This window comes from Mustela lutreola, chromosome X (assembly GCF_030435805.1).
Source record: "Mustela lutreola isolate mMusLut2 chromosome X, mMusLut2.pri, whole genome shotgun sequence".
In the NCBI taxonomy this organism is placed as follows: domain Eukaryota; kingdom Metazoa; phylum Chordata; class Mammalia; order Carnivora; family Mustelidae; genus Mustela; species Mustela lutreola.
This window is the reverse complement of record NC_081308.1, coordinates 126,891,324-126,918,720: the sequence shown is the minus strand read 5'-3', so window position 1 is coordinate 126,918,720 and position 27,397 is coordinate 126,891,324. Positions and strand designations below refer to the sequence as shown.

Genomic DNA, 27,397 nt, shown 5'->3' with positions numbered 1-27,397 from the left:
CCCTTCTTGTGCTTAATGCTCATCATTGGTTCCCTTCTGTCTAAAAAATAAAGCCCATTTTTAAAATTTGGGTTATAACCAAAAAGAGGAAACCAACTAAAAACCAGACTCTTAACTATAGATAACTGGTGGTTATCAGAAGGGATGGGTGAAATAGGTAAAGGGGGTTAAGTGAACACTAACCTTTGGAGCACAGAGTAATATATAGAATTGTTAAATCACTATAAAAATTGTTAATATATAGAATTGTTAAATCACTATAAAACACCTGAAACTAAGTTAACATTGTACATTAACTATACTGGAATTAAAATTTTTAAAAGGACCTAAAAAATAAATAAATGTAGGTTATAAAGTTCTCATCAGAGCCACCTGGGTGACTCAGTCAGTTAAGCATCCTACTCTTGATTTCAGCTCGGGTCATGATCTCTGGCTCTGGACTCAGCATGGAGTCTACTTGTCCCTCTCCCAAAACTCCTCCCCTCACTTATGCTCTTTCTCTTTCTCTCTCAAATAAATAAATAAATCTTTAAAAAATAAAGTTCTTTTCATCTAACATCTAAACTGAAGTTGCTGCCATCCTGAACTATTTGCCATATTCCAAATATTCCATGTGCTTGGGCCTTCATATATGAAACGGTCCTCCCACCACACACTGACTGCATGGGAAACACCTGTTGGTCCTTCTTACCTTCCATTTTATGCCTCTTCCTGAAGTCTGGCTAAGTGACCCCTGCTAAATGCTCCCATAGAACTTGGTACGCCTTCTCTCAGAGCCTTGTCATTACTTCTTTACCTGGCTTCCTCTCTAGCAGGTTTGTGAGCTCAATGAAGGAAAGGCTAGCTTTATCTTGCTTGTGACTACATCCCTGGCACATAGAAAGTGCACTGCCCATAGCAGAGCCTTAATTAATGTTTGTTGAATGAATGAGCAACAAGCCAACGTAAACTTGAGCCCCATACATTTCAAAAAAGGAAAGTGAATAATAAAGACAACTTTTTAAAAAATCAGTTAATGGGGGCGCCTGCATGGCTCAGTGGGTTAAATCCTCTGCTTTTGGCTCAGGTCTTGATCCCAGAATCCTGGGATCGAGCCCCACCCACATCAGGCTCTCTGCTCAGCGGGGAGCTTGCTTCCTCCTATCTCTCTCTGCCTGCCTCCCTGCCTACTTTTGATCTCTGTCAAATAAATAAATAAAATTTTTAAAAAAAATAATAAAAAAATAAAAATCAGTTGATGTATGTCATAGAACATAGAACATAATTTAAAAAAAAACTAACAACAGTGTTCAGCTCTTGGTAGTAGGATTATGGATAATTTTTCCTTTCTTCAACATAACTTTATATACCAAATTTTCTATAATATGTGTGCCTTTTATGGTAGAAAAATAATGTTATATGTTATAAAATAAGAAGAAAAACCAATTACAAAATATTTTTATGTCTTTTCTTCAAAATAAAGACAGTATCAAATACAGTGAAATATGATCACTGGATCCCCCCATCTCCAACCCTTTGCTAGAAGGTGAATAACACCATGAAATCTCTGCCTTATTTCACCCAACAGAAGTATTATGCTGAAAACATAACCGAAGTTGCAAAAATCACATTAGTACCTAAGACCTGAATTGTCACCAGTGTTTTTCATATATATTTTTTAATTCTGTAAAAACTATTTTTAATAAGAAGAACTCAAATCCTGATTTGATGCACAGAAACATAACTATCAACTTTATTTTATATTCGGAAGTAAACATGACAAAAATAAGAACTCCATCAGATTTAGATGACTGGAACAGTCTCTCCTCTGCTCTGAATGGTTTGTGTTCTTTTCAGCGGGAAAATAATGCTACAGGAGAGAAGTAAAGTAGAGTAAAACAACTTGAAAGGACTAGTATACATACATCACACTTTGTTAGAAGAGGAAATGATTGCAACAAAGTTCTCAAACTCTGTATATTCAGTGCTATGTTTAACTTATCTATTTTCAGTTTGTCAGTGTATCATCTTATGTTACTGTGAGGCTAAGACAAAATATACTGTGGCAAATACAATGACAATTTCTGAATAACAAGGTGAACTTCCATGCCCCAGTAAATGGCCCACAGAAATCATATTGTTAGGACGTGTCTGTGTGTGCATGCATATACATATGTATATATTGCATTAAACTTATACAAAGCAATGATATATAGGTATGTATATACATGTATGATCATAATATATATTTATGTATTACCTTAGTTTTATATATATATATATATATATATATATATAAAATACCTTATATAAGAATTTTGTTTCTTCTGAGATAAGTCACATTTCTTATTCATCTAGTCCAAACTTCTTATTTTGCAGCTCGGTGAACTAAAGCCCAGGGAAGTTAAGGGAATTGCCCAAGTTCCCACTGTACATAGTGACAGAACTGACACTAAAGCCAGAGTCTCCTGACTCTAAGATCAATGGTCTGTTATTCCACTCCTCTGCTTCTCTGTAACTGAGGCTAGAACTTAACAATTTAAATGTGAGTACTGCACTGCAATTTTCAAAGCATTTTCACATACATTATATTGTTTAAGTGATAAAACAAAATTTCAGCTGATGGTATCAAGTTGTTGAAAGGTTAACTTGTCTGTGAAAATGCTATAAGATAATGGCCCGAGCCTCCTGACCACCCCCCAGTCCAATACTCTATTCCCTGATACCTCTCTTCTAACTGACCATTTTATTCTTAGTTGGCTCTTCCTAATTATTATAAGAGGAGGAATCTCCAAGCCTAGGAGATCTGTAAGCCTGAGGTCCAGGGAGTCCCTGCTGTATGATTCTGGGATCCCTCAACCACTCATAATACTAAATTATTTAAGTTTGGGGAGCAGGTAGTTGAAACTAACAGCTAGGATCCAGGATTGGGTTGCAGATCTGTCAGATTCCTGAAGCTACCCTCTTTCGCCTGCCTATCTGGCATGGTCAGTACATATGGGGAACTACAGCCATTACTATTTAGCGAAGGTGTCTTTCATGGAGCTGCAGAGTCAGAGCAGACAGATTCCACTTATTTCTTCTAAAGGGCTGAATTATGTTTACCAAACAGTGTGGTACCCAAACAACTTGGCACCTTTCTTGTCCACCTTCCTAGAACCCAAATATCCCCAGTGATAATACTGTTTCAGAAGCTCATATCCTGTGATCCAAACATTTGTGGGATAAAAACAAAAACAAAAACAAAAACAAAAACAACAAACAACAAACAAAAACAAACAAACAAAAAACCCAACTAACCAACAAAGTACATCAATTGAACCAAGATAGTGGTAAAAGAATCAAACATTAAATACTTCAATTTTATACCCTACTGCTAATTACCTTTGGTCTCCTGCTCTTTTTCATCACCTAAACCTTCCTCCTCTTCGGCCGCTGTCCGTAACATTTCAGCATCCCTCTTTATTTTCTTTCTTTGTTTCTTCAAACCCTTTAAAATTCTGTTGACTCTCCTTCGTAAAGGATTGGCCCACTTGCTGTAATGTTAAAAATTCAAAGTGAAACCTTATTTTTCAACAGTGATAGAACAATAACAATTAGGGTTATAAAAAAATGATGGGTTATAAGGAAAAGGCTATTTACCCACATAACTCTTTATACATTCCCACCTGATTATTTAACTCACCATATTTAACAAATTTGATAGAAAATATTGCACTTGGCTCATTCATATTTATCATTGTAACCATTATTATTACTGTACATAGTGTCCTTTTGACCACTTGATCCTCTTCCACAATGGTAATGCTGCCGTACCCCCCTCTGCTGACATCAATATGACTCACACTTCAAGACCCAGCGTATATATTATTTGCCTAGGAAACCTTCCCTTTTACTCCTAGTCTACAGAGATTCTTCTCTCCTATTAATTTAAAAACTAAATGGTAATAGTTCACATTACATTATCATCTATAATTTTACAAGCTTACGCTTTCCCTGACTATTGCTATCATCTGGAATTCAGGTGCCCCAAGATCTCTTACTTTCTAAAGATCTAAGCACAAGCCAAGGAGAAAAACTAGAAATGCTCAAAGCGAAAGTAAGGATGGAAACCCAAAAGAGAAAGGAAGATTTCCATATGATGTTCTGACAAAGTAATGACAGATACATAGTCCTAGCCTCAGCTCAAAGCGAGGTAGTATACAGAAGAGGACACCTGGCTCCTGACAGTGCTACTGAGCAACCGGATTCTTAGCATGTGGGGTCCAGAGATTGATAAGCCTGCCTTTGAAATGATGACTTTGAAGGTAATATTCACTTTTCTCCCCTCAAACTGCATTACTGAGTTGTCACTGAGCTCCACCAAGTAAGACATATATGGAGCAAATAAATACTTTTTCCTCAGTTAATCATAAAAAAGTCTCCAGGCATAAATGAAATAGTGGGTGAAGGCCAAAAATATATTTATGATTTACCTATGGCCTCTTTATGTTTTAGTGCTATTAACTTCAGTCTCAAAAAAATAATAACTGAAACAACTATATAGTTCTCAGTCTCTTGTGGCCAGATGTGGTCCAGAGTGCAGAATATTTTGGGTTTTAGAAAGGTAATATGACATGATATACTGAATATTACATGGCACTTCCATAAGGTCTGAAGCAACATCTCGTGATCAAACACAATAATATTTCTATGACAAAATATATGATTGTTCATTTTAAGCATTAACTGATGACTAGAAAATGTCTCAGTTCAGGTCAGCTCAGGTTTTGTTGCCAAATGAGTTTGAAAAAAGTTTTAGGTTTGTAGAACTTTTTGAACTTCAGAATTTTAGATAAGAAATTGGGGATTTATTATGCCTCCATCAGAAAAGATGAATACCCAACTTTTGTAGCAACACGGACAGGACTGGAAGAGATTATGCTGAGTGAAATCAGTCAAGCAGAGAGAGTCAATTATCATATGGTTTCACTTATTTGTGGAGCATAACAAATAGCATGGAGGACATGGGGAGTTAGAGAGGAGAAGGGAGTTGGGGGAAATTGGAAGGGGAGGTGAACCATGAGAGACTATGGACTCTGAAAAACAATCTGAGGGGTTTGAAGCGGTGGGGGTTGGGAGGTTGGGGGAACCAGGTGGTGGGTATTAGAGAGGACATGATTGCATGGAGCACTGGGTGTGGTGCAAAAAGAAGGAATACTGTTATGCTGAAAATAAAAAAAAAAAAGAAATTGGGGATTTATTCTGTTTTTCTAGTGTGACTTCAATATATTTTATTTTACGTAATTAAAATGACTATTTGTTTTATCCATAGATTTTACTTTAAATTTAATCGAGTACATTTCACCTTAGTTGACAAAGAAAAATGCAACATGGCCTTATTATTTTGAAATGCACAGCATTAGTGTAGTTTGCAGAGAACAATGTTTTAGATTCAGCCTTAACATTCATTACTGAGATCCAAAGTTAGATATTCTACCCAATATCTACTGAGAATGCCCAAGAGGAAAAGTAGGGGTGAAATGATTTGTCCAGAATCCTAGAGGTGATTTTCTTCTTTTTATGTAAAATGTCATATTGTGACCAGTATACTCGCACTTGAAACGTACAGATCAACTTATCTCATACTTATTTACTCGCTGACACATTTGCTCATTTATGAAATAAATACCATTCTAAATACTAGAGACATAAGATGAATAATATACATATCCTGTCCTCAAGAAGCTTAAAATTTAGAAGGGAAGACAGCTATATAAGCTGAATTATATCACATTGAGACAATCCAAACTGCAGTAAGCAGAGATTGGTAGGAGACAAAAAGGAAGAAGCCTGACCCAGTCTAGGTTGGTGGTCTGGGGTAAGCTTCCTAGAGGAGGTAACATCAAATTGAAGCCTGCATCCAGGGCAGGGAGAGCCAGATAAAGAAGAGTGGTGATGGTAAGATGCAAAAGAGCTTTTCAGTCAGTGGGTGGTACATTGTGTGAAAAGATCAGAGTGGCAAAGAAGTATGTTGTTTGTAAACACCAAGTAGAGTGCTGTGGCTGGAAACACTAATTGGATCACTGGGAATTTCTTGTTATACAGATCTATACAGTTGTGAGATTATTTTTCTCTAAGAAGTCCCAGGATGCTATAGATCTAGGAGCAGAGAAGTAGTGTGGATTCTATTTCAAAGAAACAAAGGAGCTGGAAAGAATGGACTCATGTATCAGACGATAGGATCCAGGTTAGATAAAGAAATCAGATAATATTAAAAGATAGAAAACAGAAGTAAGGTAAAACAGAGTTAAAGACCCTAGAGGTCCCAATGAGAATAGGTGTAGCAAGAGTAAAAAAAAGAAAAAGAAAAAGAAAAAGAAAAGACAAAACACCTATAGTCAAAGAGTAGTTTGAGGTTCGAAGTTTAAGATTTCAGAGACTCAGAGTTCAATTTGTGATGAATGACAAGATTTAGGATATGAGCATGAAACTGGGTGGCCAATAAAGAATACAGGAGAGATTCCTCAGAATTGAGTGCATCAGGGAACTCTGAAGCTATGGGCTTAGATGGCTCATAACATAGACAGTGAAGCTTCCCATGTAGATGACCAGATGGAGAAGAACAATACACATAGCAACTGCCCAGACCAAAGTAAGAGCTCGATAAATAAGAAATACAAATAAATAATAAATAAATAATAATAAAATAATAAATAAAAGATCTGGAATCCAGATATTCTTTTATTTTTAAGATTTGTATTTATTTATTTGACAGAGAGAAAGACAGAAAGAGAGGGAATACAAGCAGGGGAAGTAGGAGAGAGAGAAGCAGGCTTCTGCTAAGCAGGGAGCCTGATGCTGGACTTGATCCCAGGACCCTGGGATCATGACCTGAGCCCAAAGCAGATGCTTAACGACTGAGCCACCCAGGCACCCCTGGAATTCACATATTCTTGAATGCATTCGAAGATCTTGAATAATATAATAAAATGAAATAATACTATCTTTGGAAGATTAATCTGGCAGGACATTACAGGATGGAATAGAAGGAGCATAGATTAAGAATCCAGATATATGTCCAAGTGGGCTTGGTAAGCATCCTTAATAACTCCCTCCTTCTTAAGGGCACAGCCATATATTCCTATCAAAGTGCCAGGAACCTTCTCCAGGACTCAACTCCTAGCCATCTTCCAAACCCCACTTACAGTTCCAACCTAGTTATATTCTCTTGTGTATAAACTCTTTGGATTAAACACCTTATTCCAGTGCCCTCTGCAGTTCTCAATGTTTTCTTTGCCCTTGGATGCTAGCTAGCCTTTTGTTACAAGACTGAATGCTTGTGTCCTTAAAACCCATATATTAAGCCCTAACTTCCAGTATGGTTATATTTGCAGACTGGCGTCTCTAAGTAATTAAGTTTAAATGAGGTCATAAGGGTGGGGCCCCAATCAGTAAAATGAATATCATTATAAAAACTAATTTTTCAGTCATTTATTATTTATTTATTTATATTTTTTAAAGATTTTATTTATTTATTTGAGAAAGAGAGAGAGCACACAAGCAGGGGGAAGGGCAGAGGGTGAGGAAGAAGCAGACTCCCCACTGAGCAGGGAGCCAGCCCAGGGCTGGATCCCAGGACCATGAGATCACGACCTGAACCAAAGTCAGACACTTAACCAACTGAGCCACCCGGGTGCCACAACTTTTCATTTTTTTAAACTAAAAACCAGAGGTTTTGGTTTTTCCTCTCTCTTCCCCTTCTCTCATGCATCAAGGAAAGGCCATTTGATTACACAGTGAGAAGATGGCCATGTGCAGGAAGAGAGCCCTCACCAGAAATCAAATCCTCTGGCATCATGATCATGGACTTCTAGCCTGCAGAATTGTGAGAAAATAAATGTCTGTTGGTTAAATCCCCTGGTCTCTGGTGTTTTGTTATGGTAGCCCTAAAAGACTAATACAACTTGGCTCCTTTTTGCTCCTCTCCTGAAACCATGTAACCAGGACAGAAGTTGACAGAATACAAGACCTGGAACAAGCTGTAGAAACAGATAAATTTGAGAAGAGGCAAATCTCAGACTCATTCCAGAGGAAAGCAAAAAAAAAAAAAAAAAAAAAAAAAAAAAAAAAAAAAAGACAATGGATTAAGAGAATAGATTACATATTACAAATAAAGGAAAGTAGTCACAGATGACTCTAAGGTTTCTAGTCTGGGAGACTAAAGAAATTATTGATAGAAATATACAGATGTCAAGGGGAGATGATTTGAGAGAAAAAAAGAAAAGTTCAGTTTTCCACATGTTGCATTTAAGGTACTAACAGAACACCTAATTCATGAAGGGCAATTAGAAATTTGGAAGAGGTGGTAGAGGTAAGGATTTCAGGATTCAGATTTTTTTTTAAGATTTTATTTATTTATTTGACAGAGAGAGAGAGATCACAAGTAGGCAGAGAGGCAGGCAGAGAGATGGGGAAAGCAGGCTCCCCACTGAGCAGAGAGCCTGATGCACAGGGCTCGATCCCAGGACCCTAAGACCATGACCTAAGCCGAAGGCAGAGGCTTAACCCACTGAGCCACCCAGGTGCCCCAGGATTCAGATTAAAAAAAAAAAAAAAAAAGATTTATTTAATTGTTTATTTATTTGGGGGGGGGGAGCATGAGAAGGGGGAGGGGTAAAAGGAGAGGGGGAAGAAGACACCCCGCTGAGCAGGGAGCCAGATGTGGGGGCTTGATCCCAGGACCCTGGAATTAGGACCTGAGCCAAAGAAAGATGCTTAACTGATTGAACCACTCAGTCACCCTCCCCAGGATTCAGATTTAAAAGAGTTATTCACCCAGAGAAAATCAGAATATTACTATCAGAAAGGACCTCGGGAATTATCTAACTCAATTCTCTACTCTAACTTCAAGAGAAAACCAGTACCAAAAGAAGTTAAACTCACTATAAGACTGGTAGAAAAGACAGAACTAGAATACAGATCTTTTCAAATGTTCTTTCTGATACACACCTGTAATATTCTCTGGCAGATGAGAATAAGACTTTGGAAAACAACCATGGCTGGGAGAACAAAGAAAAGCAAACCGCGACGGATCAGAATGGAAGGGGAACAATGAAATCCAAGGAAGGAAATTTTCAAGAAAGGAGCAGTCAACAATGTACTACTATGTGACAAAAAGTTAAAGTTGGATGGGAATTGAGAAAAGGCCACTGCATTTTGCAATGAGGTTATTAGTTACTTGGCAACAAAATGTTCTTTTTAATAGTACCTACTATTCCAGAATTCTCTAAAATGCTGCCCTTGGAGTCTTTGCAATGGGAACACCTCAGACATATAATCCGCATATAATGAGATTCTCTTATTATTTCAGTAACTAAATTACTTTGAACAGAGTCCAAGAAGAACTGGCTTTATGTGAGTTTCAAATCTATAATGACTCATGTCAGAGCAGGGTTCCAGTTTGCTCACATTTTCATCTGATCATGTTTTATCAAAGTTCTTAGAGACTAGCCATACTTTTAAATTTTATAGACTTTATTTCCTTTCTCTGAATTCATATGTATATAATCCAGGAACGTCAAACCTTTCAGCAGTTGGTTAATTACTACATAAAGCTTTTCAAAATAACATTACTAATTATATTGTACAGTATAATGAAACACACAAACATGGGGATTCAAAAATGTAAATGCCTATTTTTAAAATTCAATGGGTGATGATTTTTAGGCAATTTTTGACACATTTATTCCCAATTCTTTACCTCCCTTTCTAAGAAACTAAGCGGTATTAAGACTATCTGCATAATGAAAACCACATTATAAATTCAGAGAATCACGCAGCAGGATTTGTCTAAATGTAGAAATTTTCAGTAACAGCCATCTGGCAAGAAGCAACATTGAAAGTGTATGGGGGATGTTCTATTTACATCATCTGTGTATCAGATGAGCTACAATCTTTAAAAAAATGGCTTTTTATTAGTTGAGAGAAAACATAGTTTTGTCATTTGCAGACCAAGTTCTGAATTTTTTCTTAATTCAAAGTTGCAAAGAAAAGAAAACAAGAAAATGCACTCCATCTGAGTTTAATGGGCATGGTATTATAATATTTGAATTTTCCACCTTACCAAAGCTATGTACATACTCAAGTATCATATCACTATATAATACACAGATGTTTAACTCACCTATGCATAGAGATTAAACTTTACCTAAAAACAGATAATGATTAGAGACTTAATTTGACACTTGAGACTACTATTATTGGCATTCTATTGCTGTAACAGGAACCATTCAGACACCGCTCTCCTCTCTCCATCCACTGGAGCCCTCCTCCCCTGCTTCCTGATCTTTCCCTTTCTTCATTTCTATAGAAGTCTTAAGCCAGCCAGTGACACTTAAACCCAATGAGGCTTCTGATCCCTATTAATGAGAATAAAAATAGATCTTACATAACCTTGAAGATGTAATGAATTTCAAAACTCATCTTATATGCAAGCTTAATAAGGCTATTAGTAGCAAATTCTTAGAAAGTGTTTCACTAATGCTTTCTGCTCCCTTTTGTATATGTGCAACCAGCTTAAGCGGTCTCGAGTTCTCTGTGTACCTGGCTCGTACCACACCTGAACTCAAGTCAAGTAGAAGCAAACTAGAGATTCCATTATAGATTACTCCAGGGGCAAATTTCAACCACCTCTGCTTACAAATGATGAGCAGTTAAGGGGGAGACTCCGTCTCTATGTACTGGATTCTGTGGAAGCATCCTTCAACCTAAATCTTGTCCTCCCTTCAAAACTCAGCTCAAATAGCACCTCCACTGCTCTCTCTCTGCTCTCTCCCACTTTTCCTGATCCCCACTGCCTCAGAACTTCAACAAGTTATTGCCAGCACTCTTTTAGTCCTTAATTATATTCCGTCTTGTACTGTTATTTAATATATCATGCTTGGGACTTATTTTAAGGTAGATTTAAAGTTCCTGAAAGTGGGGCCTATGTCTTGGACATTTCTATGTCCTCCCTAGCACAAGCAGTGACTAAATACGGTCAATTATGGAAAGCATGAATTAGGCACCAAAAGAATGAAATACATTTGGCTCTGGAAAGTGATTATCGTCTTCCCTTAAACTGTTTTCATTTCTCCCACCTGCTCATATTACTTCTTATTTTTACTTCCTCCAACTCTTGCCTGAGGCAATCGGTAAATAAGACTCACTGTCTAAATTGCAGGAGCTGGGGAATGTCAAGACATCACTTGTTGGCTTATAACTAAAGGCTGAGAGGGGAGAGGTACAACATCTGAAGGTGTGTATATTTAATGTATAGGACAGGATCCAGCAGGAGGAGGAGCTTAAGGGTATCTTTCAGTGTCTCAAGAGTTCTTCTAACAAATAGGTCCAGATCATGTTACTGCAGATCTGCTTTTGGCTTTTAGCCCCTCTGATTTAGACAAACTGTGTTTGGCTACTTTCTTTTCTTTTTAAAACCACTACATATTGATTTTACTGCTGCATCTACTTCCCTTTTATGTGATCATTTATTTTATCTACTGCAATATTTTATCTAACTCTTTATTCTTTGAAATGAACAGGAAGTGAGTTAAGGGGATAGTTCTAAAGAGATATCTTGACCCCCAAAAGGCAGAGGGATGGTTAGCAGGCTTTGGCTTCCATTTAAGCTCCTTGTTTGGTATCAAGGATAGGATCTTTATTCTATCACAATTACTACCTCTGCCTCTAACATCAGCTTACCAGGAAAAGCTTGACAGTGCCACATCCACCCTTGAACATCCATTGTTCCTGGAAATTAAGCTAAGCGGCAAGCTGCCCCCACAAAATCCAGGGTTGCAACAACCAACCCAGGACGTCTGAAGGAACATGCCACTCTTACACAAAATTGTAAAACAAATTTAAAAAATAAACAAATAAATAAATCATAGTAAACCAAAATCTTTGGTGTTCAATAAACATACTATTCACATTGTTCAAGTCCAAAGCAGTTTACACTATGTAGAAAGAAGAAAATATATTCTTATCAAGGTATAATTCTTTGAATTTCATTTTAAAGAAAAATCCAGTGTACCTGAATATCCCCACAAAACTCCTTGGCAGAGACACAATACAGAGGCTATAATTAAGTTATTGTACCAGGCCTGTTATACCAGGCTCCAGATTGCATGGCATAATCCTAGCCACAATTTTCTAGCAAATATTATTTCATTTTTATTCAGAGTTATCTTTTATCTGAAATCAAACTTTGAAGAAGCAAAGGTCAAAAATTCCACTGCTATTCCCAATCATCTGTGGAAAGAAGAAAATGAGAGAGGCCTAGGGATTACACACTCAGTAATGGAAACTAAGTAAAAATGGAAAGAACTGTCAGCAAACTGGAGGAGTTGAAATGCTGTGACTCCATGTGTCTTCAGAATGGTCTGAGAAAATGATATAAGTGATGAAAAACTTTAAATTACTGTAAGACTGCCTTCCAGGCTAGCCAATGCCAGCTACTGTATTTCTTTATTCATTCAACCACTCATTTATTCAACAAAAATATATTAAGCACCTTAATATATGAAGCACCCTGCTATGGAATGAAAATACAGTGTTGAATATGACATACTCATCAAACACAAGCAAAATGTACAAAAAAGAAAAAAAAAAGACTTAATGATCTTTATGGAAAATAAGGTAACTTGTGTATAGTATAGTGTCAATCTTCCAGTGAAATCTAAACAATTTTTTGGTACCTCAAATACCACTTTCTCATTAACTTGAATAAAAACATCGGAGAAGGGCGCCTGGGTGGCTCAGTGGGCTAAGCCGCTGCCTTCGGCTCAGGTCATGATCTCAGGGTCCTGGGATCGAGTCCCGCATCGGGCTCTCTGCTCAGCAGGGGGCCTGCTTCCTCCTCTCTCTCTGCCTGCCTCTCTGCCTGCTTGTGATCTCTGTCAAATAAATAAATAAAATCTGACCTGAGCCAGAATCAAGAGGCGGACAACCAGCCGAGCCACCCAGGCATCCCAGGTACCTTTTCTTTCTCTGAGAACTGAAGAAAATACCTACATGCATGGTCATGCTAGTGCCCTTATACAAACCTGAGAGTGAGTGCCTCCTTAAATTTTGTGCTCCAGCTGTCTCACTCGTCCTGGCCCTGCTCTTTATCTCCACATCCACTGTTCCAGTAGGTAGAGAGGTAATTTTTAAAACCTTAGAAACATCGTGCCAATAGGCCACTGGGATTTTTTATAAGATGGTAAGAAGAAATCTGATACAAATTGGCTTGAAGACAGACCAAGGCTTTTAAGACACAATAGTAGATGACCAGCTACTAGATGGAGACAACACTTCTGGGAACTCTTCTGACTTGCAGTTAATAACCACTTCCACTCACACACTCCCAGCTCACTGATGTATTTTTCCTTCCAATTGTCTGATGAGGGAAGGTACAGACTATGCAAGAGAATGTCTAAATTTATGGAAAAATAAATATATGCACTTAAGCATATTATGGGAACTCTATTTGGGGTTTTTCTTAAGCTACCTTCTTTTAAACAAAAGGGACCCAAACATAATCCTTGTGTTTCTAGTGCATACGAATAAATGTGTCTACACAGAAATATCCAAATACATTCAGCAATCCACAAATAAAAGTTTAGGTTTGCCTACCTCCTCCGGCAAAGAGTGCAGCAATAAATGGGCAGACATCCCAGGATGATCATGCTGATCACACCAAGTCCAAACATCCGGAACATCTGTGTAGGCTCTGTTGGTTTAATTATATCCTGTTACTTTTATGACTTAAGCAAGAGAAGAAAATCTGAGCTATTTCATAAACTTTTTATTTAAAAAACTACCAGTGAATAAAGCAAAATAAGGAGTTATTCTTATATGACAGGTAAACATCCTTGCTACTCTATCAGAAACAGGAGTTTATGAAATGTTCTTGAAATACAACTAAACACTACATTTGAAATACATGCTTCCCAAAGGAAGCCTTAGCAAAATGATCCTACTGTTTTTGCTAACACACTAGTAAGACTCATACTATATATTTCTTCCTATAGCTTAAGCGTGTTTTTTCCCTTGGCCACGTTATACATTCTCAAGCAGTCAAGGAATGAATTAATCTATGAATTGTTAATTTGTTAAAGGAATGGCTTCTTAAATGTTTACTTCAAATTATAAAACATTGAAAAAGAAATTAAGAATTTGCAGGTCAATAAGCATATTTTATTCATTTTCAAGATTTTATTTATTTGTTTATTTATTTGTTTTAGAGACAGACTAGAGGGAAGGACACAGGGAATGGGACAAGCAGACTCCATGCTGAATACAGAACCTGCTGAGAGCTTGATCTCGCACCACTGAGATTAGGACCTGAGCTGAAACCAAGAGTTGGACACTCAACCAACTGAGCCAGCTAGGTGCCCCAAGCATAGTTTATTCTTATATTCATTTGGATGCATTCTAATATGACTGGGGAATTATAAGTCACGGTTCAATTTTCCCCTCTATAAAGACCAAATGTCTCTTCACACATAATATAAAGACTAAACTGATGAATGAATTATAAACAACATGTGACAGTGTTGAAATTGTAATACTATATTCATGATCATGTTTCAGTCTCCATTATTAATACTAGATGTTCAACAAAGAACTGTAAATTGAATAGGGACTATATTAACCTAAGACATTGTTTTGCATGCATCCTTTTTGTAGTATTTTTTAGTGTTTAATCATATCTAATATGCCCTCAAGGGACCAACTGGTAATATGTCCCTACTGTCCAAATGCAGGAGCAAAAACAGATGGTCTAGTTCTTAAAACTTTGTAAAGAAAAAAAAAAAAAAACCTTAAGAACCTGATTCAAAAATAATAGAACAAAAAGAAACTAATAAACAAACCTTAACAAGGAACATTTGAGTCTATTGTTACATACTGAGATGTTGAAGAAAAGATAAATGGGAAGAATTCTACTCAAGTAGGAAGAGAAGTTAAGATGAGAAAAATAAGCTAAGGCATGCCTGATTGCTATCTTCTCCCAGGCACTGAGGGTCATGTATCATAAAGTCTGAAATCTTTTGAAGAAGACGGAGAGTAGCCAAAGCAAAAGAAAAGATAAGACTAATTCCGAACTGCCAAAGTCACATCCAAGGGCTAAGCAGAAACTGTTCATGAATAGATGCCTGACAACCTCAGGACTTTCACAGAGAGTGTTGTTCTAGGGCTGGGAGCCCCCTTTATGTGTGAAGCAGGGAGACTGAAATTTAAATTTGTGCCATTGTGACATATTTATTTGATTTTTTAAAAAAGAAATAAAATAAATGTAAGAGGATGAACTTACTGTCTTTTAATGGGGCAAAACAGCTGAAGTTACTGGTCCTGAAGGATGTATAACAGCATTTGTATCCCAAACATTCACTCTTGTTATAATCTTGCAGCTCATTGCAAGCCTTCACCACCTGATTCACCTTTGGAATGCACGCTTTCAGAAACAAAATCCAAGAAAAAGAATTCAGTATGGTTAATAAGCATTTTCCCTAATTAAATAATGACTGCAAAACAAAACAAAAAAAAACTCATTCAAACTGGTGCGTTTAAAGACTGAATAACATATACAAAGTGATGAATGCTGAAAAAAATAAGAGTTAAGTTAAAAATTATCACAAAGTTATTAACATCACATTTCAATTCTAAATGAACTGCAGAAAAATATAAATTGTTAACAGGTCATTGGTAAGGTAGTTTTAAAAGGACTATAGATCATAAACTGAGTAGTAGGATACATATATAAAACAGAAGGAGCTAAATAACAAGAAATATCAAATGTCTTTAAAACCGACACCTTGTTAAAATAATACCATTGATATCCTCTCACTCAATTTTTCTAAACTACAGAAATTCATTAAATATATCAATGAAGATAAATGTAAGCAAAATTCACAGCTTATTGCTAGAGTATAAGGTAAGTGGTACTACTGATATTGACCTACTTTCTGTGAACACTTACCATATTAGCACTACAGTATGTTTTAAGACTCTTCCTTTTGGCCTTAAATTATATCTCTATAATTTTGAATAAGCAATGATTTATAGCATGAACACCAAGGTTCATGCAACTGCAATAAATCCATACATATCTGAATCTATAAGATTTGCAAGCTCATGAATAGGTAAATAAATAAATAAATAAAGATGCACAAGCGCAAATACCTGATTTTTAAAAAATCCTGTTTTATAAGCAAATGATGTATAAACAAATGACAACCAAATAGACAGATATCATGTTTTATATTCGAAAAGAAAACTTCCACGGTATGGCTTAAGGCCAGCATAGATTCAGTTCACTCTCCAATACGATCAACAACTATAGACTTAGAAAAGTAATAACTGATATTTCATGATTGCTCCAAAGAACTTTAATGTCAACAAAGAACAATATCGTGGTTACAGGCATAATTTTTTATCTCTTAGTGTATATATATCTATATATGTGTGTGTGTGTGTGTGTATTCATTCTCCTTTTTAAAGATTGCCTATTCCTAAAACTAAAGTAAAAGTAATAATAGCTACCATTCACTAGGTATCTATTTGGGCCAGGTTCCTTGCTTTACACCCATTTCTAATTTTCACAACAAACTCTCAAAATGAGTTTCAAAACCCCCATTCTAGAAATGAAGATTCAAAGTAATCTGCAAGGCCATAAATTTAATGCATTTCTAGCTGACTTGGATATTCATTTCCCACACATTTTATACATGTGAGGGTTTGGTCTACTTGCTTTTTATCTGACAGAGAGAGAGAGAGAGAGAGAGAGAGAGAGTTCACAAGCAGGCAGAGAGGCAGGCACAGAGAGCGGAAGCAGGCTCCCCACTGAGCATAGAGTCCGATGTGGGGCTCGATCCCAGGACCCTGAGACCATGACATGAGCCGAAAGCAGAGGCTTAACCCACTGAGCCACCCAGGCGTCTGGTCTACTTTCTTGTTATATACACTGGGCAATCTATTCTCCAATTTTGCCAGCCCCACAGTGATTTCCTCTCCGAGGCTGGACTGCATTGGGAATACCATGTTCATTCCTAGGCACCACACACTCAAAAAAGGATGACTAGAGTTAGGGCCTGGTCAGAGATGGTATGAACTTACTGCGTGTTGAATTTACTATTGGCATTGCTCAAAGACCAATTTCCAGGAAGGGAAGTCAAAGAAGAGATTTTAAATCACAGAAGAGACTGGACTGTATGATCGCTAAGATCCCATCTAATGTTGAACTTCTGTTATTTTATACTGAAATTGCATCTGATGGACTTTATGCCAGATACTAAAATTAGCTTTCAGACTTAAATTACCAAGACACCTGTATTTTGAAGAATAAAAAGGGTAGACTAATATTTATCAGGTTTCTGTATATAATTTTGTCCAAAGAGAGAAGGATCATGTGACCTCTTGAGCTTCCCTGCCAGTCTGTCTCAAGATTATCGCTTTAATGAGCAAGAGATAAATCTTTGATGAACAACAGCCTGATGACAAAACGGCAAGCTTTTTTTTTTTTTTTTTTTAGTGCTTATGTGGGGAGAGTGTTCCTTTTCAATTATACCCGGGAGGAAATAAATTGGTTAAAAGTATTTCACATCTTATGAACCCATAGTTATTCTTTTCAAAGAGATAGCATATACATTTCATAAATATTTAATCCCTGTTTTTGAAAGATTTGAATCAACCTGGGCCCAAAGTTTCTTTTAAAATGAACAGTCTGATTTTGTTGGGCGTCTCATACAATTGATTTTGACTCAACTTACTGCACCAGGTTGAAGGAATATTTTGGAATGCAAATATTCATATTTAAGCTATTTTTAAAAGTGGCTTCAGTGTTTGTATAATGTTATTAGAGGTAATTATGGGACAGTGTATGTCTGTTATCTCCATAAGCTCTAAAGCTTAAGTCATCATCTGTTGTTGTTTATGACCAACTTTGGCACTCAGCAACCATTTCTTAAGTTTCACAATATACCTTCTCAAATTTCTTTCTTTTTTTTTTTAAAGTTTTTATTTCTATTTTTTTAAATATTTATTTATTTGTTTTAGAGAGAGTGTGTGTGAGCTGGGGTGCAGGGCAAAGGGAGAGGGAGAGAAGCAAACTCCCAGCTGAGTGTGGAGCCCCATGAAAGGCTCAATCTCATGACCCTGAGATCATAACCTGAGCTGAAATCAAGAATTGGATGCTTAACTGACTGAGTCGCCGAGGCACCCCAATTTTTATTTTTATTTTTTACAGTAAACTCTATGCCCAACATGGGGCTTAAACTTACAACCCCGAGATTGAGATGCTCTACCGACTGAGCCAGCCAGGCAACCCCTCAAATTTCTTTTTGTTCACTCAACTTGACCATGGCCGTTTTTAAAGTTTAAGGGCCTCATTTATTTTGTTATTCTCATTAGTAGTAGGTGTTATAATGCCTGTTTTGTACTGGAGGAAACCAATATAGAGAAATGTGAAGAGATTTATGCAAGATCACATAAAAATTAAGTGGTAGACCCTGAAATTAAACAATGGATACAATTTTGTGCTTATATATGTACATCAAATTTTGTTAGAATAAATTCTCATGATTTTTAACAAAAGCTTCATCCTTGTAATTCACATATCAATTTATTTGAAGACTCTCCTTGAAAGGGCACCACATGCTGTAGAAAATGAAACATGTTTATTTGTGGTTAATAATTCTCAGGGGTCATCATGTGCTTGATAAACACATTATATACAGAATCACAAAAATATGATGTGACTTGAAACCTGAACTTTTTATCATTAAAACAGATGGGAGAACATCTGGTATATTCCATAACATCAGAGCCACACAGTTCCCTGATTAATGCTAAAGAAGATATTGATTTCACAATATTGGGTCAGTGACTAAATTTCAGGCAATGCCATTAAGATAAACTATGAAAGGTTTAGATATTTGTGAAGGAGAAGCATTTCCATAAAGAGTTAACATTTATGGAATGTCTTAAAAGTACAGTTTCAGGTCATCCTCACAATTCTTTGTGGTAAATATTTTCATTTTAAAGATGAGGACACTGAAGTTCAGAGATGTTACCTCGCCTAAGACAAAGGGCAGAATCAGCATTAAAACTCAGGTCTGGCTCTCCCCCATGCCAATAACCCACACTGCCTCCTAAACATGTAATTACTCTTCAAAAGGAGAGCAGTGGGAGGAAACAAACAAACAAACAAAGAACTTACTTGTTGGAAAGAAAAAATTTAACAGAGCTTCCCAAATGGAAGTTTTTTCCAGAGACCGTCCATTAGCATTTTCACCGCTCCACAGAATACGTTCACTTGGAGACACAGAATTCGAGAACCCTTAAGAAAGAGTGAAATTATTAATCCCAAAGTATAAAGCATTGATCACTTTTTATGACCCTTTAGTAGTAATTACCTTTTGCTTAGTTAAATTAATTATGGAAAGTCTAAGGACTAACAGGTATTATACTTACATCTCATAACAGTTTAGGTACTATTAATCAGAATGTAATTCTGCTGAAAACTGAAAAACTAAGTATTAATATTTTAAAATTTTTTTAAATAAAAAATAATTAATTTTAAAATGCTTAAGCCATAGGCTAACACATCTTATTATTGTGCTATAAACTGAATTACAATACTGAATTTGCCTCTGACAAACAACATTAACATTCAGAGGCCCAACCAATTAAAAAGTTGGGAACAGTATGTATCCCAACTAAATCAGACCTCATCACAGAAACTCTTGGCCTATATTGATGGCTTCTTTATTTACTGATAAAAAATGAAGCCCTTAGACATTGTAAAACTCTCCTTATCCTTCTTCCTCAACACTTCAAACAGACTGTTGTTAGTTTTATTTGCATCATTCCCTCTTATACAAGAGGAAAGTATATCTGTCTTTGTTCCTGTAGCATGGATTTGTCCATATCATTCAATATTTTTCAAGACAATCTTTAATAATTTCACAGTATTCCATTATATGGCCCTATTACAACTAAGTTAACCAATCCCCCATAGAAAGACATTTAAGTTATTCACAAGATATTGATATTACAAAGAATACTGCATAGAACTCATAGATACAAAAGTAAAACAAAACTCATAGACAAAGAAGAGATTGGTGGTTGCCAGAGACAGGTGGTAGGGATAGGTGAAATGGGTTAAAGGAATCAAAAGGTACAAAATTCCAGGTATAAAATAAATAAGTTCCAGGGACATAATGTACAACACGGTGACTGTAGTTAATAATACTGCATTGCATATTTAAAGTTGCTAATAATACTGTATTGCATATTTAAAGTTGCTAAGAGAGTAGATCTCAAAAGTTTCCATCACAAGAAAAAATCATTTGTAACTATGTACGATAATAGATGTTCACTAGATTTATTGTGATCATTTTGCAATATATACAAATATCTAATCATTATGTTGTACACCTGAAACTAATGTAATGTTATATGTCAATTATACATAAGTAAGAAAAGAAAAAAAGAAAGAACACTGTAATGATAACCACTGGAACTGTATATTTGCCAATAGCTATGAAAAATACCTTAGGATGAATTAGTAATGAATTGCTCTTGATTTTGGTGACACTACCCTCCAGCAAGCCTGCCCCAAAGTACACTTCTACCAGTAGTGCAGGTAAATACCAGTTTTCTCGCACCCTAGACTTTTTGTTGCTGTTTGCCATTTTGATGGCGAAAATAATGGTATTTCTTTTGTTTTAATTGCACCTTCAGTCATCAGTGAGCTTACGTCTTTCATACATTTGTTGCATAATAGAGAACGTAAGCTTTAGTCTGTTACATATGTTACAAATATTTTTCAAGGTAGTCAGCTATCTTTATATTTTTTATGATGTTTTGGGAAATTCAATAGTTTCAAGTGTTTTATGTAATCGAATGTATCAATCTCTTCCTTTACTATTTCTGCCTTTTGGGTCATGTTTAGAAAGATATTCTAAATTCCAATATTTCCTTCTAACACTTTTTTTTTAAAAGATTTTATTTATTTGTTTGAAAGACAGAGAGTGAGTGAGAGAGAGCACAAGCCAGGGGAGGCACAGAGAGAGAGAGAGGAGCAGACTCCTCGCTGAGCAGGGAGCCAGATGTGGGACTCCATCCCAGGACCCTGGGATCATGACCTGAGCTAAAGGCAGGCACTTAACTGACTGAGCCACCCAAGTGCCCTCCTTCTAACACTTTTGAAATTCATATCTTTAATGCACAAGGAATATATTATGAAGTAGGGATGCTTTTTTTCTAGTTGTTCAAATAAATAAAGTCCATCCTTTCCTACTTATGATACTACCATCATATTCTCGGTCATTAAAGAGTTATAAATCTTATTCTTGAATTTTCTACTCTGTTCCATGACTCTATGTGTTCATGAACCAATAGCACCACTGTTATAATTTATCTTACACTGTTATATGTTTTAATAACTGATCTGGCAATCCTTTCATTAGTCTTCATTATCGAAATTGTATTCTTAACTCTGAAGAATGTTTTAGATGAAGCTTAGAATCATTTTATCAAGTCAAAAAAATTAATAATATTTTTATTGCAATTATGTTCACTTATTTAAATTTCATTAAAAATATTTATTATGTGTCTCATGTGCTTGGCATAAATCCAGTTATATGCCAGCTCATTTGGAATGAAGTGATAACTGTACAATATTTTTTCACCCAATAATAGGTTTGTTTTCTCCACTCATTCAACTCTCTTCTTCCCTCCCTGAGTAAGGTTTATTGTTAGATTCATGCAGGTCCCATGTCTTATTCTTACTATGTTTACTCCCTTATATCCTATATATTTTGCTATGTGAATATAATCTATCTCATTACATTTTTTAGCTGATTTACTGCTGGTATGTAAGAAAGCTATTGATTTGGGTTCATGTATATTCTGATTTACTACCTTATTTGACGCTCTTTAGCTCTCCACTGTTCTCCATTTTCATTCCAGATCTATACAATCATATTATCACTAAATATAGATGGTTTTGCCTCCTTCCTTTCCAATACTAACAGCTCATTTCTTTTTCTTCTCTCACTTCATTGCTAGAATTTCTGAAACTATGGTGAAAAACAGCTATGATAATGGGCATACTGATTGATCCTGACTCTAATGAGAATACACTAGTGTTTCAACATTAAGTATTACTGGCTGCTGACTTAATGTGTATATATACATATACAGATACATATACATAAATATATATTTATATATGTGTGTGTATGTATATATATATATATATATGATAGGATATCAAAATTACCAATGACACCAAAAAAAGTTGACATAACTCACCATACAGCAAACCTTTATAAAATCCCCCTTAACATCTCTGTTCTTTCGTTCCAGGGAGCACTTAAACTGTCCTTTCCTCTCTCCAAAATCTCCCATCATCCCTCATCTAAGTCTACTCAGATCTTCCTCTTCACCCTATTAGGCTCCAGACTCTTTCTCCTCTGGCATTGTTTTTCATAGGCAGAATAACTCCATCCTCTCTGCCTCTAATTTGCATGTGTACACTTATTATGCTCAGCAAACAAAAGATTAGGCACCAGCTTCCTTAAAAGGCAGGAAGAAATGGTAAAAAATATATATATATTTCCCCATCACAAAGAATTTTATTTTTTAATTTCCCTGTTACAAAAGAAGACTGAAAATCTAACTACATTTAAAAAAGAAAAAACAGACTCAAAGCTGCAGGATCCATGGGTATGAGACCTGTGCAATCTACAGTCTGGCTCTTAGAAGGACCCTACTCTTGGGGTCCTAGTTCTGCTATCATCTTGAAATGTGTAATAAATTTTGAACATGGGACCTTGTATTTTCATTATGCAAATTATGTTGCCAGCCCTACTCAGCAGGAAGGTCTCTCAGATGAGGAAGTGTATTAAAGAGTGAGGAGACAGAATGGGAGTAGTGGCTAATGGTATCACATTGGAGAAGATTCGGTTGGGACTTTCTAGGCTTTGCTCTCAAATAGACCTGAATTTGCATTCTGGCTCTGCTACATAATCATTGGTGATCTTCAAATCAGTAAACTTCTCTTTGCCTCAATTTATTCATCTGTAAAATGGAGATAATGTTTATTTTTAAGGATTATAAGGAGTAAATGAAGTAAAAAATAAAGTGCTTAGTACAATGTAAAACAGGTAAATATTTTGTCATACATCCTCCATTGTTTATTTTAATTTTATTGCTTATAATTTTAAATTTAATAACATTACTTTGTTTTCAGAATATTTATTTTTATAAATAATTGTCATAGTAGCAAATGTGACCAGTTTTCAATTTATAATTGTGCTACAGTTTCCTTTTAAAATAAATATATTTATGTAAAAAAGTGGAGCCGTTCAACAAAAGATGAAAAACTGGTAACATTAAGATAATCAAGAACTATGCAGATGTTATACAAATGACTGAGGCAGGAGAAACACTTATCTAGTGAAATCTCAATTTTTAAACAAGATAACAGAAACCTAAAGAGGTAAGGTGACTCATCAAAGGTCACACAGCATGTCAGTGGCAGAATCAAGATAACTTGGGTCTCCTAACTCCTAATTCAGAGCTCCTCCAAACACACCACATGCACAAATGGTTAAAACAAGAGCAAGCATGGTGCTTAATGAGGTACATGGCAAGTAGCCAGACCTTCTTTCTTTTTTTTTTTTTTTTTTAAAGATTTTGTTTATTTATTTGACAGGCAGAGATCACAAGTGGGCTGAGAGGCAGGCAGAGAGAGAGAGAGAGAGAAGGAAGCAGGCTCCCTGCAGAGCAGAGAGCCCAATGTGGGGCTCGATCCCAGGACCCTAGGATCATGACCTGAGCCGAAGGCAGAGGCTTTAACCCACTGAGCCACCCAGGTGCCCCACCAGACTTTCTTTCAATATGCACTGCCTCGTTCATTCCCCAAGGAGAGCAGGTAAGTGAAGAATTCTAATATAATAATACAGAAACTAGTCACATGGTTTTGTCAATGGAGCTGAAGCATTTTGAAAATACTACCTATTAGTAAATCTTTATTTCTTGTTTTATGTTTTAAATCTCCCTGAAAAAGATGCACAATGAAGACTGATTCAATAGGTTACAGAAAATTGGTAAAATAGGTGGGATCAAATTCTCAGTCCCCCAATCTGCTAGTCTCCTCATCCTGTATGTCACCAGTCTTTATGTCTTCTACATAAATACAACCTGAAAAGTAAAGTGGCTTGGGAACCCAAATGAAAATATGAAACTAGAAATATCCCGGAGCTACCTCAAGTCCTTCAACTTCAAATTCCATTGGTGACATTAAGTCTAAAAGAACTCAGAAGTGTCTGTCTAGGAAAGAGAAGCAGAAATTTAGCTCTAGGACCATGTGCTTGCTTTCACCATAATCCTCCAGGCCATGGCCGCACTATTTTACTCTTCATTGTGTATTAGTTTGCTAAGGTTGTTGAAACAAAGAACCATCAACTGGGTGACTTAAACAATAGAAACTGATTGTCTTACAATTCTGGAGGCTAGAAGTCCCCAAATCAAGATGTCAATAGGATTGGTTCCTCCTGATGGCTGGGAAGAAAAAACTCTCTCCTTGGCTTATATACAGCGGTCTTCTTCCTGTGTCTATTCATTTGGTCTATTCACTGAGTCTATTCACTCAATGAATGTCTAACTCTGTGTCCAAATTCCCCCTTTCTATAAGGACACCACCACTCCTGTTGGATTAGGGCTCACTTCATTTTAATTTGGTTACCTCTATAAAGACCTTTTCCCCAAATAAAGTCACATTCTGAGGTACTTTGGTTTAAAATTCCAACTTTTTTTCTGGAAGGGACACAATTCAACCCATAACACGCTGCATTTAGTTAAATTAATTAAGTAAAATCATTTAAAATGCAAAATGATACTTAATCCATCCAGTCACATATCACCTCCTGGGAATCTGGGAAATCTGACAATGTAAAGAATGAATCATGGATTATTTTAGGAGAAAACATGTTAAACCTATATTGGAAAAAGTCCCCAAGGAAATAAAGAAATCACACTGAATAACAGTATTCTTTTTTTGTAAGAGTTCCACTCAAAATAGAAATAGAAAATGAAGAAATCATGGACTAAGAAAAAATGATGTACAATTTATAGTTTTGGTTTTAACTTACTTTTTCAGAGAATGAAAAAGCTCTCAGTTTGTAAGGCTCTCAAATGTATTTGTAACTAACATTTACAAATACAGTAAAAGTAATTCAGAAATACTTTGGTATTTTAGATGAATAGAAGAAAAAATAAATATGAATAATTTGAAGTAATATGATTTGCAAGCAATCATTTAAAAAGTATCTTAAGATATTTGTGTAAAAGCAAAAATTATATTTTCCCAATTTATGGAAAATAGCTGATAAAAGAATGAACAGCATATACTTTATTTAACTTTGAATTTCATCCCCCACCAAAAGTTACAAACCCACAAAGTTATGACATAGTATACAGAGGTCTGTTTCCTTTACTTACAATGCCTCTGCTCAATTTTTGCCTCCTCCTTTGACTGTAGGAGGACCTTGGTTGGGGGGATGAAGGTCCTGGAGCAGGCAGGGAACGAGAAGTCCTTGAGCTTCGAGGTGGAGGGATCAGGTTGGAGCTTGAGCGAGGGAAAGACTGTGGGAAAGCCAAGGCCTTTATGCAGATGAGGAGACAGAATACCATTGAGAGGGAGCTATGAGGGGGGGCAGGGTAGGGGTTAAGGTAGGGAAGGTACTTTTGAGAAGGCCAGCTGGGAGCTAAGGAGAGAAGGCTGTGGGGAAAGAAGTATTTGAGTGAGGGACAAGCCATGTCTGAAGAAGGAAGTGGGAAAGACTTTGAGGAAAACGAGGCAGCAAGACCATAGAGTAGATGGAAAACCAGGTTCTGGGGCAGAAGGAGAGAGTACCTTTGAGCAGTGAAGGAGGAAAAACTTAAGGGTAGGGAGAAGGAGGCCTTTGGGGGGCTGAAAGAGGCCCCCAAAAGGGTAGTGAGCCAAGAAGGCCTGAAGGAGGGTCAATACGGAGGCAAGAAGGATTCGGAGCGAGGCGAGGGGGCACTTCGTGACAGTACGTCAGAGAGACGACGACGTGAAGTTAGTGAATGGAGGCCTGGAGTGAGGCCCTGGAGCGAGGGGAGTCAAGGGCTTCGTGAGATCACGAAGAAAGGCTTTTGAGGAAGGGGAGAGGAGGCTCGGAAGGTGAGCAAAGGAAAGCCATCCTGCGGAGGTGAAGAATGAAAAGACCTTGGCTGAAAGTTTGCGCGGTGAGGGAGGGAGTACATCTACCAGGTAAGGTGGCAGGAGAAGGCCTTCGGGAGTATAAGTCAGGAACACGTTTTCAAGAAAGGGAGGAAATCACAATTTTGCTCCTACGTATCTGCCCCAGAGGGCTGAAATCACATTGACACAAACACTGTACACAAGTATTCACTGCAATATTACTCATGATAACCGACCATCAGAAATAACCCAAACGCCCAGAACATAATCAATGGATACACAAAATGCAGGAATATTATTCAGCCATTAAGATGAAATGAAGTACTGACACGTGCTACAACAGGCGAATATCTCAAAAAACGTCATGCTAAGTAAAAGAAGCTGGATTTTCACTTGGGTGGATGAAAACATTTTGGAACCAGGGAACGGCAGTGGCTTTGCAACAGTGAAATAGACTAAATGCCACCGACTCATTCGCTATAAAACGGGCCATTTTCCGGGAGGGAAATTTACCTCCGTTTTTCCAAAAGAAAAAAAAAAAAAAAAAAAAAAAAAGGCAGGCGGCCGAGGGAGATTCGAATTCTAGAATTTTGTAGGGGGGAAGTCGGAGAAGCGAGGTCGCGATGAAAGGCCCCGGGAGGAAAGGGCTTCGGGAGCGGCTCTGAGGGGCGCGAAAGGGGAGAGATTGGGGAGAGGAGAAGCGGGGAGGTGGGGGGGTGGAAAAGCCGGGGACGGGGCGGAGCAGGGGCGGGAGGTAGAGACGCGACTGCGTGGCCAGGCAGAGGCTGGCCACGGCCACTCACCGGTGTTCAGGTAGTAGCACAGGAAAAGCAACATCCAGACGGTGAGCAAGAGCAGCCCGAAGCACTTGTGGGCCCACATCTTCAGCAGAGAATGGCGCGTCTCGGCCCGCAGGCCTCGCAGAGACGCTTGCCAGCCGGGCTGAGGCGTGGCTGCCATGAGGGCCTGGTGCCCGGGGCTGCTGCCCCCTGGGTACGACCCGATGGCTGCATTATCCGCACGACACCCCGCCTCACAACCTAGCAGCCTGGAGCGAGCCCCTCGCAGGACCCTGGGCTTTGACCTAGTCCTCCCCTGCATCAACCTCCCCTCGGAAGCCATGGCTCTGGGTCGCTGCCTCACCGAAGTGACGCATCAGTGCCACGGACCTGTGAC

General features: G+C 37.2%; 1 protein-coding gene across 1 annotated transcript; it reads right to left on the bottom strand.

Annotated features, from left to right (window-relative positions):
• Positions 1 to 1,718: 1,718 nt before the first annotated feature.
• On the bottom strand, positions 1,719 to 27,397 carry FMR1NB (FMR1 neighbor). Its single transcript, XM_059158418.1, has 6 exons — positions 27,025 to 27,397; positions 19,202 to 19,321; positions 15,299 to 15,439; positions 13,618 to 13,714; positions 3,364 to 3,515; positions 1,719 to 1,849 (listed from the first exon to the last, which is right to left on the bottom strand). Exons 1-6 carry the CDS (start codon positions 27,341 to 27,343, stop codon positions 1,833 to 1,835), a joined length of 846 nt encoding a protein of 281 aa, XP_059014401.1. The 5' UTR covers positions 27,344 to 27,397; the 3' UTR covers positions 1,719 to 1,832.

Coding starts and splice junctions, on each gene's coding strand:
- FMR1NB (XM_059158418.1), bottom strand. CDS start 27,343: ATGGCTTCCGAGGGGAGGTTGATGCAGGGGAGGACTAGGTCAAAGCCC. Junction 19,322..27,024: donor GTGCTACTACCTGAACACCG/GTGAGTGGCCGT, acceptor CTCTTTCTTAAG/GGTTCTCGAATTCTGTGTCT. Junction 13,715..15,298: donor TTTTGCCCCATTAAAAGACA/GTAAGTTCATCC, acceptor TTAAACCAACAG/AGCCTACACAGATGTTCCGG.